Source organism: Doryrhamphus excisus, chromosome 19, assembly GCF_030265055.1.
Source record: "Doryrhamphus excisus isolate RoL2022-K1 chromosome 19, RoL_Dexc_1.0, whole genome shotgun sequence".
NCBI lineage: Eukaryota > Metazoa > Chordata > Actinopteri > Syngnathiformes > Syngnathidae > Doryrhamphus > Doryrhamphus excisus.
In genome coordinates, this window is record NC_080484.1 from 9,576,830 (window position 1) to 9,591,228 (window position 14,399).

The 14,399-nt window shown below is 42.7% G+C and overlaps 1 protein-coding gene across 2 annotated transcripts; it reads right to left on the minus strand.

Moving 5' to 3' along the window:
• Nucleotides 1-374: 374 nt before the first annotated feature.
• On the minus strand, nucleotides 375-11,720 carry si:dkey-206f10.1 (adenylate cyclase type 8). Of its 2 annotated transcripts, XM_058057513.1 has the most exons (21): nucleotides 10,731-11,720; nucleotides 9,161-9,368; nucleotides 8,341-9,081; nucleotides 8,106-8,255; nucleotides 7,197-7,327; nucleotides 6,908-7,019; nucleotides 6,714-6,841; nucleotides 6,452-6,610; nucleotides 6,142-6,376; nucleotides 5,900-6,070; nucleotides 5,696-5,796; nucleotides 5,418-5,619; nucleotides 4,118-4,210; nucleotides 3,867-4,027; nucleotides 3,715-3,796; nucleotides 3,466-3,624; nucleotides 3,199-3,345; nucleotides 2,004-2,096; nucleotides 1,817-1,931; nucleotides 1,458-1,660; nucleotides 375-1,304 (listed from the first exon to the last, which is right to left on the minus strand). In XM_058057513.1, exons 2-21 carry the CDS (start codon nucleotides 9,311-9,313, stop codon nucleotides 1,095-1,097), a joined length of 3,546 nt encoding a protein of 1,181 aa, XP_057913496.1. In that variant the 5' UTR covers nucleotides 9,314-9,368; nucleotides 10,731-11,720; the 3' UTR covers nucleotides 375-1,094. The 2 variants fall into 2 exon arrangements, with proteins under 2 accessions (XP_057913496.1, XP_057913497.1); XM_058057514.1 differs by having other exon boundaries at nucleotides 1,817-2,096; nucleotides 8,992-9,081.
• Nucleotides 11,721-14,399: the final 2,679 nt, after the last annotated feature.

The window sequence follows — 14,399 nt, forward strand, 5'->3', positions numbered from 1 at the left end:
ATTCGGTATCGTTAGTGCCATGACCAATCTTTTTACTTGGCTGGTTTGTTTATAATTATATTTTTAAAATTCTAATCCTTAAAATATTAATGAATACAACATAATAACATTTGCACTAATTTCACCTCGGTGACTCATCTGTTGTAAATAGACGATCAGATGGAGGACCAGCAGCTCCAGCTGCAGACAGCATTAATCGAGTGCAGATAACAGAAGGCATATTCGGTAGTGTAGTCCCAACGATTACTAGATCATGATAAAATATACATAAAATAAACAAAAACCTATTTCCTTATACCTTTGATTATTTCCCTTTTAGTGTCATATTGCATCACAATTATTACAAACAACAAATCACTTTTTTATTCCTTTTATCTATTTGACTTTATTAGCAAAAAAAGTGATAACACTAATACAGTCCCAGAATGATAATAATCCCCTAAATTATGTATTTTAAACATAAATATCTTATCACTAATTCTTAACAAAACAAAAAGGGTTCTCAATCATATAGGTGCTGCATTTTAATTAAGAAGTCTTTCAGGCATTGGCGTTTATTTAGCCACTACATTCTAATTCAGATCAGTCACATGTGAGAAGTGTAAAATATATATTAGGTCCTTTCAGACTACCTATTGACAATAAAAAAAAACTGGAAAAAACGTTCTGTGCTCTTGAATTGACATTTTAAGCAAACAAATGTAGATTTTCTGAGATATGGGACATTTAAAATGCAGTTCCTTTGTCTGCCCTGAACAAAATGAGAGTGTATAAAACATGAATGAATATGTCAAAACAACACTGACAAAAATACAGATACAAAAAGCAGATAGATAAATAGAGAATAAACCATAAAAAACACTAGATACAGTATATAGGCCATTGGAAATCTATGTGAGGTGATTGTGGTTGTTTTGAGGTAATAAGTGCGTTTGGCTTGAAGGTATCAGAACCTGTTGCAAGATTATTATTGGCTTTTGAATAATGCCATTTGAAAACATTGTCATTATTTCAATATATGGTGAATTGAGGGTTGTGCATGACCAATTACATATGGAAGATTATGGAATGAAAGCAGCTGCCACCCATCAGCGCTAGAGGGCGCAGCGTGTCAGCTTGAAGCCCCCATTCGTCTCCCTCAGCTTCTCCTTGTGTCTGGCTTGGACTAGACTGAACACTATTCCCGCCATGGTCATGCGTCCACTGGTTCTGCCCCCCGGACGTCCATCTGGGGAAGTGTTGGCTATCTTGCTGCGCATGGTGCTGATGAAGTAGGTGCGCACCTTGCCCTGACATTCGCTTACCTGCAATGACAAGATCAGTGATCACGTTTAACAGTATGTATGACTTTCAGTAGGGGTCCTCCTCCTACTTCAGGGCAGTTCAAGCTGCTGCACCTTCCCTGAAGTGACACTAAACTAGAAATACCTACAATAGGAACACTTTGAGACACTCACCCCCTTGACAAAGATTTCTCCTCGTAGCTCCAATGAAAATCCCCACTCCATCAGAATCTTTCTGGTGGCCTCAGGCACCTGGATACGTCCGCTCACCCCTGTGCTCTCCATGCGGCTTGCCAAGTTCACCGTTGACCCCCAGATGTCATATTGAGGCTTGCTAGCGCCGATTACACCTGCGACCACCGGCCCGTGTGCAATGCCTAATACGGAGAAATGCTGGATTTCATTACAGACACTGAATTCCTCAGTCAGAGGAACCAGATGACAGCTTACGGGCAATGAGAAGTATTTATTTAAATAAACCTTCATATAAGCTGACGCCTGTTTACAAAGTGTGTCCACAGTCAGCCACTTACCGACACGGAGCTGAAAGTCTTTGGCCGAGTGCCTGTTAATCTCCTTCAAGGTCTCCTGCATCGCCATTGCAAACAGAACCAGCTCACTCAAGTGATTCCATTCATCCATAGACGACTGCAGGAGAGACAAATCGCTGAATAGTTCACAGACACATTTAAAAAAACGTAAGAAATGTGTCTGTCCCACCTGTCCGTCTGGAGCTAGACCAGAGGCGGCCATATAGCAGCTCCCGATGGTTTTGATCTTCTCGACATAGTCAAAGTACGACTCCTCCAGCAACTGAAAAGAGAGGCAGAGATGAAAACACGCTGTTAAGAAGACGCTGACAAGAGTGTCAGACTCTGTGTGACTATGTGGGGATGCTACACTGTGTCCCTTATAGGTTATCACATGGTTTGTCTGGTATCAGGCCAGGTATCATGCCCCCACATGCCAGACCGAAGGTCGAGGGCTGATACTGGCACGTGGGGGCATGATATTGGGCCTGATACCAGACAACCCATGTGATGATCTTATTATCACATACTATTTAATCATGAGCTTATTATCACGTACTATTTAATCAAAAGACCATTTTGTTTCCAGACAATTTTCAGTTTATTACATGTATTATATCTAAACAGTGTAAACACAATAATTGCAAAAATATTTCAACAATAATATTTTATCAACAGTCTTACCTTATCAATGTCTGACAATTAAAGTTCTATTAATCAAGTTTGGGTTTTTTGGTGACTGGAGAAGCACTAGGAATATTTATATTGTGTGTTCACGCTCTTGCGCTGTTCTCTGATTGGTTGTTCCACGGGCACGATACCAGAGCAGCGCGCTCTGAGTGGACAGCTACGGGGGCTGATACTGAACATGGTTAAACTCTATATTTTATCAGTATCATTGCTCTGGGTTTTGACACAGTATCATTTTGGCCTTTTCTCGTATCATTCATGGGCGGTTTTTAGGGTACAGGGCCAATTAATACTGTAGTATGTGATAATGTCTGTTATCATAACAGAGAGGCATGGCTTACCGTAAAAACACGTGTTAATTACGTAAAAAAAATTAACTTAATGAATGAAATAAATGAGTTACAGCTCTATTTTGACAGCCCAAACCATAATCCTTACCTCTAACACTATCCCCAACGACATAACACTGATCCTAATCCTAAAATTACCTTTAAACTCAACCCTAACCCTAGCCGTAAACCTATCTGCTCCAATCTTAAACCCCAACGCTAACCCCAAATCCGAGCTTATTACCATACCTAAGCCTTACAGTGACACCCTTACCTTTACCTGAATCCGAGCCCCCACCTGTTCATTCTTAGGGGGCATTTGATATTCCACTTTAGATATGTTTTCACATCACTTATCAAGCTCACCTCATCAAAGCCTGCAATGATCTCATTCAGCAGCCGTAGGCAGTCCACACCTTCATGTCTGACCTCTTTTTGCTCAAAGTACTCATTAAAGCCAGCAATGGAAGCAAACATGACTCCCACTTCATCATATGACTGGGAGTAAAGCTCCTAGAAAGACCACACAGACTTTCATTCATCCTCTAAATCACATTATCCTCACCATTTATCTGGCACAGAAACACAGTAAATCAAATCTATAATGATTAGTATATAGTTGAGTGTTTGTACCTCATCGTTCTTGCTACGCTCCAAGAAGTGTCTGGCCACGTGCACGGGCAGAATATTGTGCAAAAGACATTCATTATGTTCACGCAGCTCCCTCATATCCTCCACTTCCTGCTGAGCCTGCAGACGCCACAGGAAGTCCAGCCTGGCAGTGGCTTCCCACTAGAGACCAAAACGCGTGTACAGGACAGTATATTCATTACTTTCTACCACTCGCTATGGATTGACAAGATCCAGAAATGGAGAAGTTACCTGGCGTCCATTGTAGAAGACAGCAACAATAAACATGACCAAGAGAAGAATGGCAGTCCATTTCCTCCTGACATAGTGAGATCTGTGCACATGGAACATTGTGGTCAGTGAGTGTTTACTGTATAAAAAAAAGGCCTTTTTAGTGGGCTGACCTGTGCAGCATGTCGTGGCGTGCAAGAGAGAGGAAGGCCAGATGGATGAGGTAGGAGTAGACGGCCACCGCCAGCAACAACACCGCCAGCTTCAGCAGAGAGTTGAGGCGTAAAAAGACAGCGCACGTCACCATGGCGATCACGCCGCTCAGCACAAACACCTGGATAGATAAAAAAAAGATGAGATTTTGGGTAAATGCTCAAAATGGACAAAACTATTTTGGTTGTTGTTAGATGATCATTATTATTACCTCTGGGAAAGAACACACAGTGAGTGAACGTGAAGGCATGTTGGTACTGTCCATCATATTAGCCTCTTCTCTGTCTGTGAGAATGCACCATACCTGCAGGCAAAATGGACAGGACATGTTTTCCTTGTTTATTTTTGTTGTTATTATTATTATTTTTTTTGCTTTACGCTGGTATATACTTTCATTTGTTTGTGTTCCTGAACAGGATTTTTCATTGACATATTATATTTGATTGTATTTCAGTGTGGTTTTGTACAATGAAACATACAGTCGTTCCTCACCATTTCGTGGTTCGAAAACTATACTGAAAACTGTATTGCGTTTTTCAAAAATGTAATTGATAAATGGCCGCTGTTTGGTGATTGACGACTACCATTTCTATGTATTGTTGGCCTAAATGAAGCAATCCATTTTCTATGGCACGGGGGTATGCTGGAGCCTATCCCAGCTGCCTTTGGGGGAGAGGTGGGGTACACCCCAGGGCACATGTACACATTCATACCTATGGACAATTTGGAGTCGCCAATTAACATAACATGTATGTTTTTGGAATGTGGGAGGAAGCCGGAGTACCCGGAGAAAACTCGCGCACGCATGGGGAGAACATGCAAACTCCACACAGAGAATCGAACCCAGGTCTTCCCGATCTCCTGTGTGGCATCTTCAAGCATAACAATGACTAAATGAACTAAAGTAATGAACTGAAATACAAATACAGTTAAAGATATGAAAGGACTTTTGTCACAAGTATCTCACAGCAGGCACATTAATAATAATCATCATAATAACACGGGGTACTGTTGTGGCTGTACTCCAGATAAAACTCAACTCTTAATCCCTGATGTCACTTCCTGTTTATATGTTTGGAAGGCATAGGGGTGTTATTGTATGTCCAGAGGGCTCTAATAATATTAGAAACCATATGTAAGTGCCATAATGCTATGCTCTAAACATGTAAATATTTGATGACAAAGGAATGCTACTGTGTTGACATTCACAAATTATCAGTGATAAATGAGGGACTACTGTACAAATAAAGTGACTGGTGCTCCACATGAATTAGTTCTAGCTCCAACAACAGTCTGGTTTTCTCCCTCACTGTTGTTTACTTCTACGTTGGAAGTTAATTAGCGAGTCTAAGAGAGTTGCAGGTCATGTGTCCAGCCCGCTGAAGAGCTATAAACTGATCAAAGAAGTTGTAAGATGGGCCGACATAGCGACGACGCTGAAGCATAATTTAGGCTTAAGTGGGATGAATGAACAAACGGCCATCAGTTTACTGGTTAGTGATTGCACTCACCATGTCCATGGAGGCTAAAGCAAAGTTAATGACAATAGCAGTGAGGGTGAGCATGTTGCGAGCGTTGTTGTTTTCATGGATCCAGCAACAGAAGTGTTGCAGTCTAGCGGGGCACCACTTGAATTCTTCAGCTAACACGACCAGTAGCAGCAGCATGTAGGTGAGTAAAAACAGGGAAAACTGGATGATGGCTGGGAACATCCTGCAGGTAAAAAAGATAGAAAGGAATAAGAGAAAATATTTATTATGAACAACAAGTTGCGTTGGTGTCTTCCGACCTGGGGGCAGAGATGAGGGCCTGGGCAGCCATGACAAATAGGAGCATGATAAAGGAACACACCAGGTTGGAGTTGAACATTTCATCTCTCATCTGGGAAAACTATGGCAGTCAAAAAAGAGAATTAGAAGTCAACCCTGCAAGTCACAATATTCCAGAAGGTGTATGTTGCCGTATTTGCATGGTTGTCTAAATGTACCCATACCTTGTCCTCAATGTGTATGTCCTTGAACACCAGAGACAGAGGAGTGATGTGCTCCTTATGCATACGCTCACTGCTTCGAACCTCGATGGCATGTTTGATGCGTTCATTAATCTCCTTGGAGGTGGACCGCCATATGTTGGGTAATGAACCGTTGGTAAATGAGGCCAAGATCTGTAAGGGAACATGACACGGATCAGACCGATGCAGGAGGACAGCGAGACCAATATGGAATGAAAACCTACACTATTCATGTCAATGGCGCTCCCGAATGGAATCTCTGGATTCCAGGTTCGAATTGTTTTCTGTACTTTGGGTGTCTCATTGTAGTCGTCTTGATATCTGTCCTCCAGGGGACAAATGAAAAAGGTGTCAATGTTGTGTCTCCGCAGAAATTCACTCCGGTCCCCTCCTCGTCCATCCTCCGTCTTGTAGGTGCCTTCGAGACAGTCCAGGGTTGCCTTGGAGATGTGGATTCGCCTGTTGGAGAGAAATGGCAGATGATCTACCATTATGTTTCCAAAACCAGTCTTATACTTGCAAAAACCCACTCACCCTGGTATCCCGCCTGCCTCCAGCATGTTAGCAATGCCCACATCCCAAGACCAGACGTCAAACTGCCATTTCTGCAGACCCAGCACCCCGCATAGAACGGAGCCCGAATGGATCCCAATCCTCATGTCCATGTCAAAGTTAAGGAGCTTCCGTACAGACCTGATGTTGGCGAGTGACCAGAGATGTTTTGGTATCATCTCTTAGTAGCTGTAAACATATAACAACCACTGTTTGCAGCCAGGTAGCCTATAGTCGGACTAACCGAATGGTGTTGATCATAGCCAGCCCCATCTCTACGCAGTGACGGGCATGTGCACGCTGTGGTTCTGGAACTCCTGACACGCAATAGTAACAGTCTCCGAGTATCTTTATTCGCAGGCATTGGTGCTCCTGAAACATTGATACAATATTGAATGTGCATATTGTACATGTACAATAGGAAAGAAACATTCAAACCTCAGCCAGGCGATCAAAGCGTCCAAAGAGCTCATTGAGGGTTCGAACCAAATCCTGAGCTGACAAGTTCATGGATAACAGAGTGAAGCCCTTGATATCTGCAAAAAGTATGCTGCAGAGAAGAGAAACAAAAACAGGGATACAACTTAAACCACCAACCTCGGCCTTAAGAGGTAGCAACTGTACCATTACACCACCAGGGACTGCAAAATGACTGGGGGCAACAAACACAGTGTCAGCAAAACAGCATGTGTTCTGTTTGTAGTGAGGGGCGACTCTTGGCACCCACCTGACATCCTTATACTGGTGAATGTAAATCTTGTGAAATTCTTGAGGATTGAGCTCGTCTTCCATGGAACTCATGTCGGCAATCATCTCCAAGGCTACGAATCGGGGCAAGATCGATAGCACCAGACGCTCCTGTTCGGAAGAAACATTTATGAAGGATACAACAGTGTTCATTCATTCATTTTCTACCGCTTATCCTCACAAGGGTCGCAGGGGTGCTGGAGCCTATCCCAGCTGTCTTCGGGCGAGAGGCGGGGTACACCCTGGACTGGTCGCCAGCCAATCACAGTGCACATATAGACAAACAACCATTCACACTCACATTCATACCTATGGACAATTTGGAGTCGCCAATTAACCTAGCATGTTTTTGGAATGTGGGAGGAGACCCACGCATGTACGGGGAGAACATGCAAACTCCACACAGAGATGGCTGAGGCTGGAATTGAACTCCGGTCTCCTAGCTTTGAGGTCTGCGTGCTAACCACTCGACCGCACAACGGTATTACAAGAAAGCTAAATATCATCAATGGGTATATTTTAAAATCATGAGACAAATGGTCAATAATGGTCAATGATTTGACGCCCCTGCACAACCTAAAGCTCCATTGTTCCATTGAAAGATGGAACGGAATTTATGAGTTGTCGCACCGGTGGTCCATTTTGTTTTCGTCCAATCTTGCTCAATTTTTGCAGACATGTGCTTGTCAGTCGTCTAAAGATGTGTACCAAATTTCATGGTGGTTCAACACCTTATAGTTGCAGTGGGTGTTTTGTGGCGGCCATTGACAAGTGAGAGATTTCCGCTTATGGGGTCTAAGTTTGGGTGTTTTGTGTGCGGTGGTTCAGAAGTAAAAGAGTTGCCTTACTAAATACGCACAGTCATGTCAACAAAAGAGCTTCATTCTACCTGTCTCTGGTTTTCCTGCTCCAGTTTGAGGCGTCCTTCAATGCAACGCCGTGTTTCTAGAAACACCTGTCGCTGTGAATGATCTGTCAGGTAGTGGATGAAGAATCCAGCTGTGTTCATACCCAGATACAGAAGGCCTTTGGCAAACACCTGCAACCAAGAAAAAGGATTCATTCACTCAATGTAACCAGAAAGTACAACAACTAAGCGGCATCTAGACGATAGTTAGAACAACCTTTCTTAAAAGAACTGGATCGTTACGGTAGCATATGATCTCCAGTATAAGATGCAACGCTGACGTCAGCGATCCAGCACACATGGCCCACAGAAGAGGTAAGGGCAGCAGCGTGTATGTGGCAAACAGAGTGAACAAAAGGTACCACGACGGGTCTTTCTCCAGTCCATATGCCAGTCCTCCCAGTACCTGCGTGGACTGCGACAGCCAGCTGGCAAGCCCGGCATAATGGAGCCACTTTGGCGACATGGAGCCCTTAAAGTTTAAAACCACGATGCACAGCGCCACCGCAAACACCATGAACATGCACGTCAAGCAGCCTCGTAGTGGGTCCGTGACCTCCTCAGGGGCCAAAGCAAGGTACAGAACCAGGATCTGCAGTTTGGCCATTGCGTCAATGATGTTAGTGATGGCTAAGGAGTTGCGTCTTTGGTGAGAGGAGTGTTGCTGGTACAGTTTTTCCAGGTCTCGGGACTTAAAGGTATGTCTCAGGGTGGGTATATAGATCCCATGGATAATGTGGCCCCAGTGCACAAAGAAGTCGGCATCGCTGGCGTATTCATTCCAACCTGATGCCACGCTGCTGTGCATGCTTATGGAGCTACAGATTTGTGAAGGGTGGACTCGAAACGTAGAGGAGCGTCGCTTGACTCCACGCGAGGCCTTGCTGCGGATTTGTTTGTTGATTTCTTTCATGTAGGTATCCGTCACAAAGATCTTGTGTGCCGGCTCCACACCCACCTATCACAACAAATAATAACATATGATCAGTTCTGCTAAATACCCCTCTTAAATAACCAGACGTGGGATGGTGCTTCACCTGGGCGCTCAGCTCCTGCTGGATGATGATGTGTTTCACGGCGTTCTGCCACAACATCTTTTTACGCCGCAAGCCGGGGGACAAGGTGGCGGTCGGGAAGGGTGGCTCGCACAGCTCCATAGGAGAGATCTGCGTCTCAGCAAAGGTCACCATGGCGATGGCAACCTTGGCTTGAGTTGTTGATGGCAGATGTGGTAAAGATGGTGTCCTTGATGTGGCAGTAGAAAAGATTAAATAAGTCGGACATTCAGTCATTTATGAGCCTTATATCCACTGACTATGGACTGGGAACTTTTAGGCTAACAACAGCAAGACCAAATTGGGTCTCAGCAAGTATTTACTTGATTCTACACGCTAAAACAGGGTCTCAAACATGCGGCCCGCAGGCCAAATGTGGCCCGCAGGACACTAGTTTGAGGCCCCCGCCTTGATATGAAAGTTTAATGTTAGTGCGGCCCACACAAGTTTGATATGGATGCTGTATGGTATCATGTACCCAGAAAAAATGATTATGTTTGATTAATGTTCATGTTAAAGGTTAAATGACTGTTTCCTCCCTATCCGTGTGGAAGTGGTAAGTTTTTGGCTATTTAAGTTTAAAGGATATAACTTGAAGGCTACCGTTTAGGTCGCTAGCTCTCTAGTTTGCGAGTTAGCATGTGTCTCAAGACCCTGCAGTTGCGCAATATGTAAATAAAAAGAGTATAAATGTGACTATAGTCGTGTTTTGTCATGTCTAAAGGGCTCTAATAATGCTTTGTTAATTATAATCTGAAAAAATAATTTGTCTACCCACCAACTATATGTGGTTTCTTGCCGTTTTATTATTATTATTTTATTTATTTATTTATTACGGATTGATTTTCTCTTATTCTTGATTTGTTTATTTATTTTTCATCTTATTTTGTGTAGAAAAATAATAAGTAAGATATTTGAGAACTTTGGAATGTTTTATCAGAGCTTTTCTTGTAGAAAATCGGAACCAAAGCAAAGTTTATTCATTTTACTGTTTTTAATAAATGCGTTTTTTGTTTTTTTTTGGAAAACCTGATGCGGCCCAGTCTCACCCAGACCCTAGCTCCAGTGGCCCCCAAGTAAATTGAGTTTGAGACCCCTGCTCTAAAAGATTCCCATATATCCCCATCCTTGATATCCTGAGCTAAGGGGGCTAGAACTGTGTGTGCAGAGCGCCAGATCGGACCACCACCTGCTTGTGTCCACGTGCATCCAGAAGCTTTTCAACCAATGATCTGGTGGCCAGATTTAGACATGAGCTAGCTAATGCTCCTGAGTTAAACTCCTCCAGGTGGTTGTGACGCGCTACATGGTGACGCCAACCCCACTCCTACTGCAGGTCATAGGTCTGATTCCCACAGCTTCAATTCTGGACATGCCAAAAAACTCTTAAATATGGTCATTAGGAAGAAAACTTGTAATTAATCCCAATCCCACAGCAAAACAGTTATCACAAGTATATAACATCGTCCTAGATTTTTTGTTTACAGACTATTTATACTTTATCATCTATGGGTAAGCACAAACTGTGGCTATATAAAACCCTCAGACTGACCTGTAATGTTCAGCATTTTGCGTATTAGCTCCTTGTGTTCGGTTTTAGCCATGCTATACGCAGACGGCCCATCACAATCCATTTTTGACGATCCCTTTGCATACATGTGTGATCCGCACAGGCATGAGAAAGTTCAGGCATAATCCAGAAAACAAAAAATACATTTTAAATAAACATAGCTCCACAAGCGAGACATGGGACTTTTATCCAATAAAGAAGGAGGACAAATATGCAGCCAAGACGCGTAGAGCCGTTCTGGCAGGATTGTAGGTCACCACCTGGTCTGTTTTGAAAGGAAGTCCATAACTGGCAGGAAGCAACGCTGCAGCGATGAGGAGTGTAAAGAGGATTAGTTAGTCAGCAGCCATTCTCGCTGGCCTGTAGAGATGCGGTCACCGGGACCAAGACGAGGGCCAAGTCAGCCAAATCTATTAGAGGATTGGCTGACACTTGAAATTCTGCCAAATGTGTGTTTCATGTAGTCTAAACAATGTACTCACGCTTTACTGGAAGTAAGGCGTTTCTTTGAGAGGAGGCCTTTAGTTGCACAAATGCTTGTCTATGGAGAATTACTTTACTGTCTCAGTAGCAATGAACTGTCTCAATTCAGTGGTTGGTACTGGATTTCTATTGTAACACCACATTTATTTGAGGGAAGGACATTACTTCACGAAAATTGAGACCTTTCCTAATTCAGAATGATATATATTCACAGTCAGGGTAGACAAGTGGTTAGCGAGCAGGCCATACAGCTAGGAGATCCAAGTTCGATTCCACCCTCGACCATCTCTGAGTGGAGTTTGCATGTTCTCCCTGTGCATGCGTGGGTTTTCTCCGGGTACTCCGGTTTCCTCCCACATTCCAAAAACATGCTAGGTCAATTGGTGACTCCAAATTGTCCATAGGTATGAATGTGAGTGTGAATGGTTGTTTGTCTATATGTGCCATGTGATTGGCTGGCGACCAGTCCAGGGTGTACCCCGCCTCTCGCCCGAAGACAGCTGGGATAGGCTCCAGCACCCCTGCGACCCATGTGAGGATAAGCGGTAGAAAATGAATGAATGAATATTCACGGTGTCAAACGTAAAAAGCAGTGTCGTCATTAGGACTATTTTAGGGGGGGCTTCAGCAATAGTCACCCTAAATAATTTGATATTTTTATAGATTTTTTTACACAAAGAAATCTCTGACAAATTTAATATCATAGGGCAAAAGCAGGCTAATAAGCAAGCCAATAAGCAGGGTAATACGAGCCTACAACTACTAGTAGTAGTACTAGTAGTAATAATCAGAAGAAGAAGAATGATGATAGTAATCATAATGGGCTTATAGAAGAAGAATGATGATAGTAATCATAATAGGCTAATTAATAATATAATAATGATTATTACATAATTGATCACTGTCCACTGGACAGAATGGTTGCAGAGCTTGAGCAGCGGTTTTGCAGTGTAGATTGTGTGTACTTGTATAAATTTAATGGTGACCTACAACAATTGAGTATCTCTACTACATCAAAAAAAATGTCAAAAAGTGGGAAAGTTATATCCCGGTTCTTTTTTGTTATTTGTTCTTTTTTTATTTCTTTGAATGTCTACTACATTCATTCATATCCTGTTCATATCCAGAGTGGTAAGCCCCCCCTGTTCTGAGGACAGTAAAAAGGGATGAGTGATGGATTATTATTAACAATGACGATGATGTCTTCTCGCTGGGCAGAAAGCATCAACATGATCTCCACGGCTGTAAGCTGGTTACAGTTTTGAGACTTTCTTTGCTAATTGCAGCCTGGCAACACACAAAGCCCCTTAGACTGATCAAATGAGTTCCAGTCTGTCCCAACGTGAGTGTGTACACTAGCTCAGACCACTGGCTCCTATGTGTACATCTAATAATAGATTCCCCCAGGGTCTAAGGCAATTAGCTCACTTATAGCTGCAGTCTCATTAACATGACAACTGGCAAGCATGTATGGTATGGTAGGCCTTACCATGTAAGTTACATCAAGGAACATACAGTCGCTAACGAGTCAGGATAAATAAATTGGTGCGAGGCAATGTCAGTTCAGAGTAAATGAAGTTTTAGTGCCATCGTTAGACATGAGAGTGAAAGAGTCCGCACTGAATGGGAAGTTATTGTGAAAAGAGATCGAGTGCCTGTGAACTTGCCAAGCCCCTCCAAGCTAATTAGCATTAAGGCAAAGTACTTTGGCTGGGCACTAATGAGCTGATGGTCATTGGCGCTCAAGTAAAACAGGCTGACACTTTTGCCTTTGAGAATGCTGAGCTTGTCCTTTCCTGCTGAGCACTTTGCTACCTTGTGTCAGAAGAATAGTTGAAAAATATAGAATAGAAAAGGCACCACTAGCGTGTGTCATCTGTGTGTGGCGTTAGCATGTAAAAATCATACATGTGAATATGAGTGTGGAGGGTTGTTTGTCGATATGTGCCCTACCAATCCAGTGAGTACAAATATGTGTGTGTATTTTTTTAATGATTTGTGCTTGGCGTTTGCCCCTGTCGGCCACCGTAAGGAAAGAAAAAAAATCGAGCGATCGCTTCCTGACTCACTGCTGCCACCAAGTGGTAGAAAAAAGACGGCACTCTCACTGTGGTCATTGCAATATAAAAAAAATATTAGGCTGTATAGCACTGCTTAATTGTCTTACCAATTAATACATCAATTATTGAGCTTTATACACAAAAAACTAAATATTTTATATAAATAATATCGTTCCCTGTATGTGATGTGCATGTGTTCACAGCATGTTCTGTCAAGACGTGGGTTGACTCATATGTTTAGTAACGCGGCTGGTAGCAGTTGCAGTTGTATGCATATCCCATGTATATTTTATCCTGGCAAATTTAACGACTAACGTGTGGAATATATGTCAAGACTTCTAATGCTGTTCATTTTATGGTAAGGGGTAACTGTTTCTACTCGTCGTGATAGTTCAGATGAGTAGTAGCTAACGTTAGCTCGGTTAGTTACAGATGTTCATGCCAGTTTATCATGTGAATAATATTTCATAACACGATCGGGTGTTGGCAGACAAACCAAAGCAAGATAGTTAACAGTTCCCAAATTAGAGAAAAGTAAATTAAGAGTCAGCTGTAAAATGTCAACTTATGGCTAAGCATGTATGTTAGCAAAATTAATGTTAACCGACACCGGTCTTCATTCGTAATTCCTACCCGCATGCCTTAAAATGGAGTTAAGGTCTTAAAGTGCCCCCATTAGACAACACTGCAACACGTGCATTATGTTGTCGCGTGAGGAAAAACGTTGGCTAATTTTGTCTTGCTAACATCCACAGGCCAAAGGAAATCCTGCGGTTTTCCTGATTGAAGAAGCCCAGGTGACGCCTCAGTCAGGCGGCCGAGTGTCACTCCCCTTACCACCTCCGCGACACCGGAAGATTTCCGCCACCTAGTGGCAAACATCCAACATGACAGGTGAGAAATGTCAAACCAAACCACAACACCAGCTCTCCATCGCTGCCCATAACAATAATCAAATTATTTAACAATATTTATTTCTAGAAGACACTTGTTACCTAGAAAAGTTTTACCTGTTTATATTTGCAGGGGTAAATCCTCTTAGATAGAAATAATACATTTGACACTTTGCCTGGATTGAGACCTCCTCATGGCCACGTTGTTTGAATAC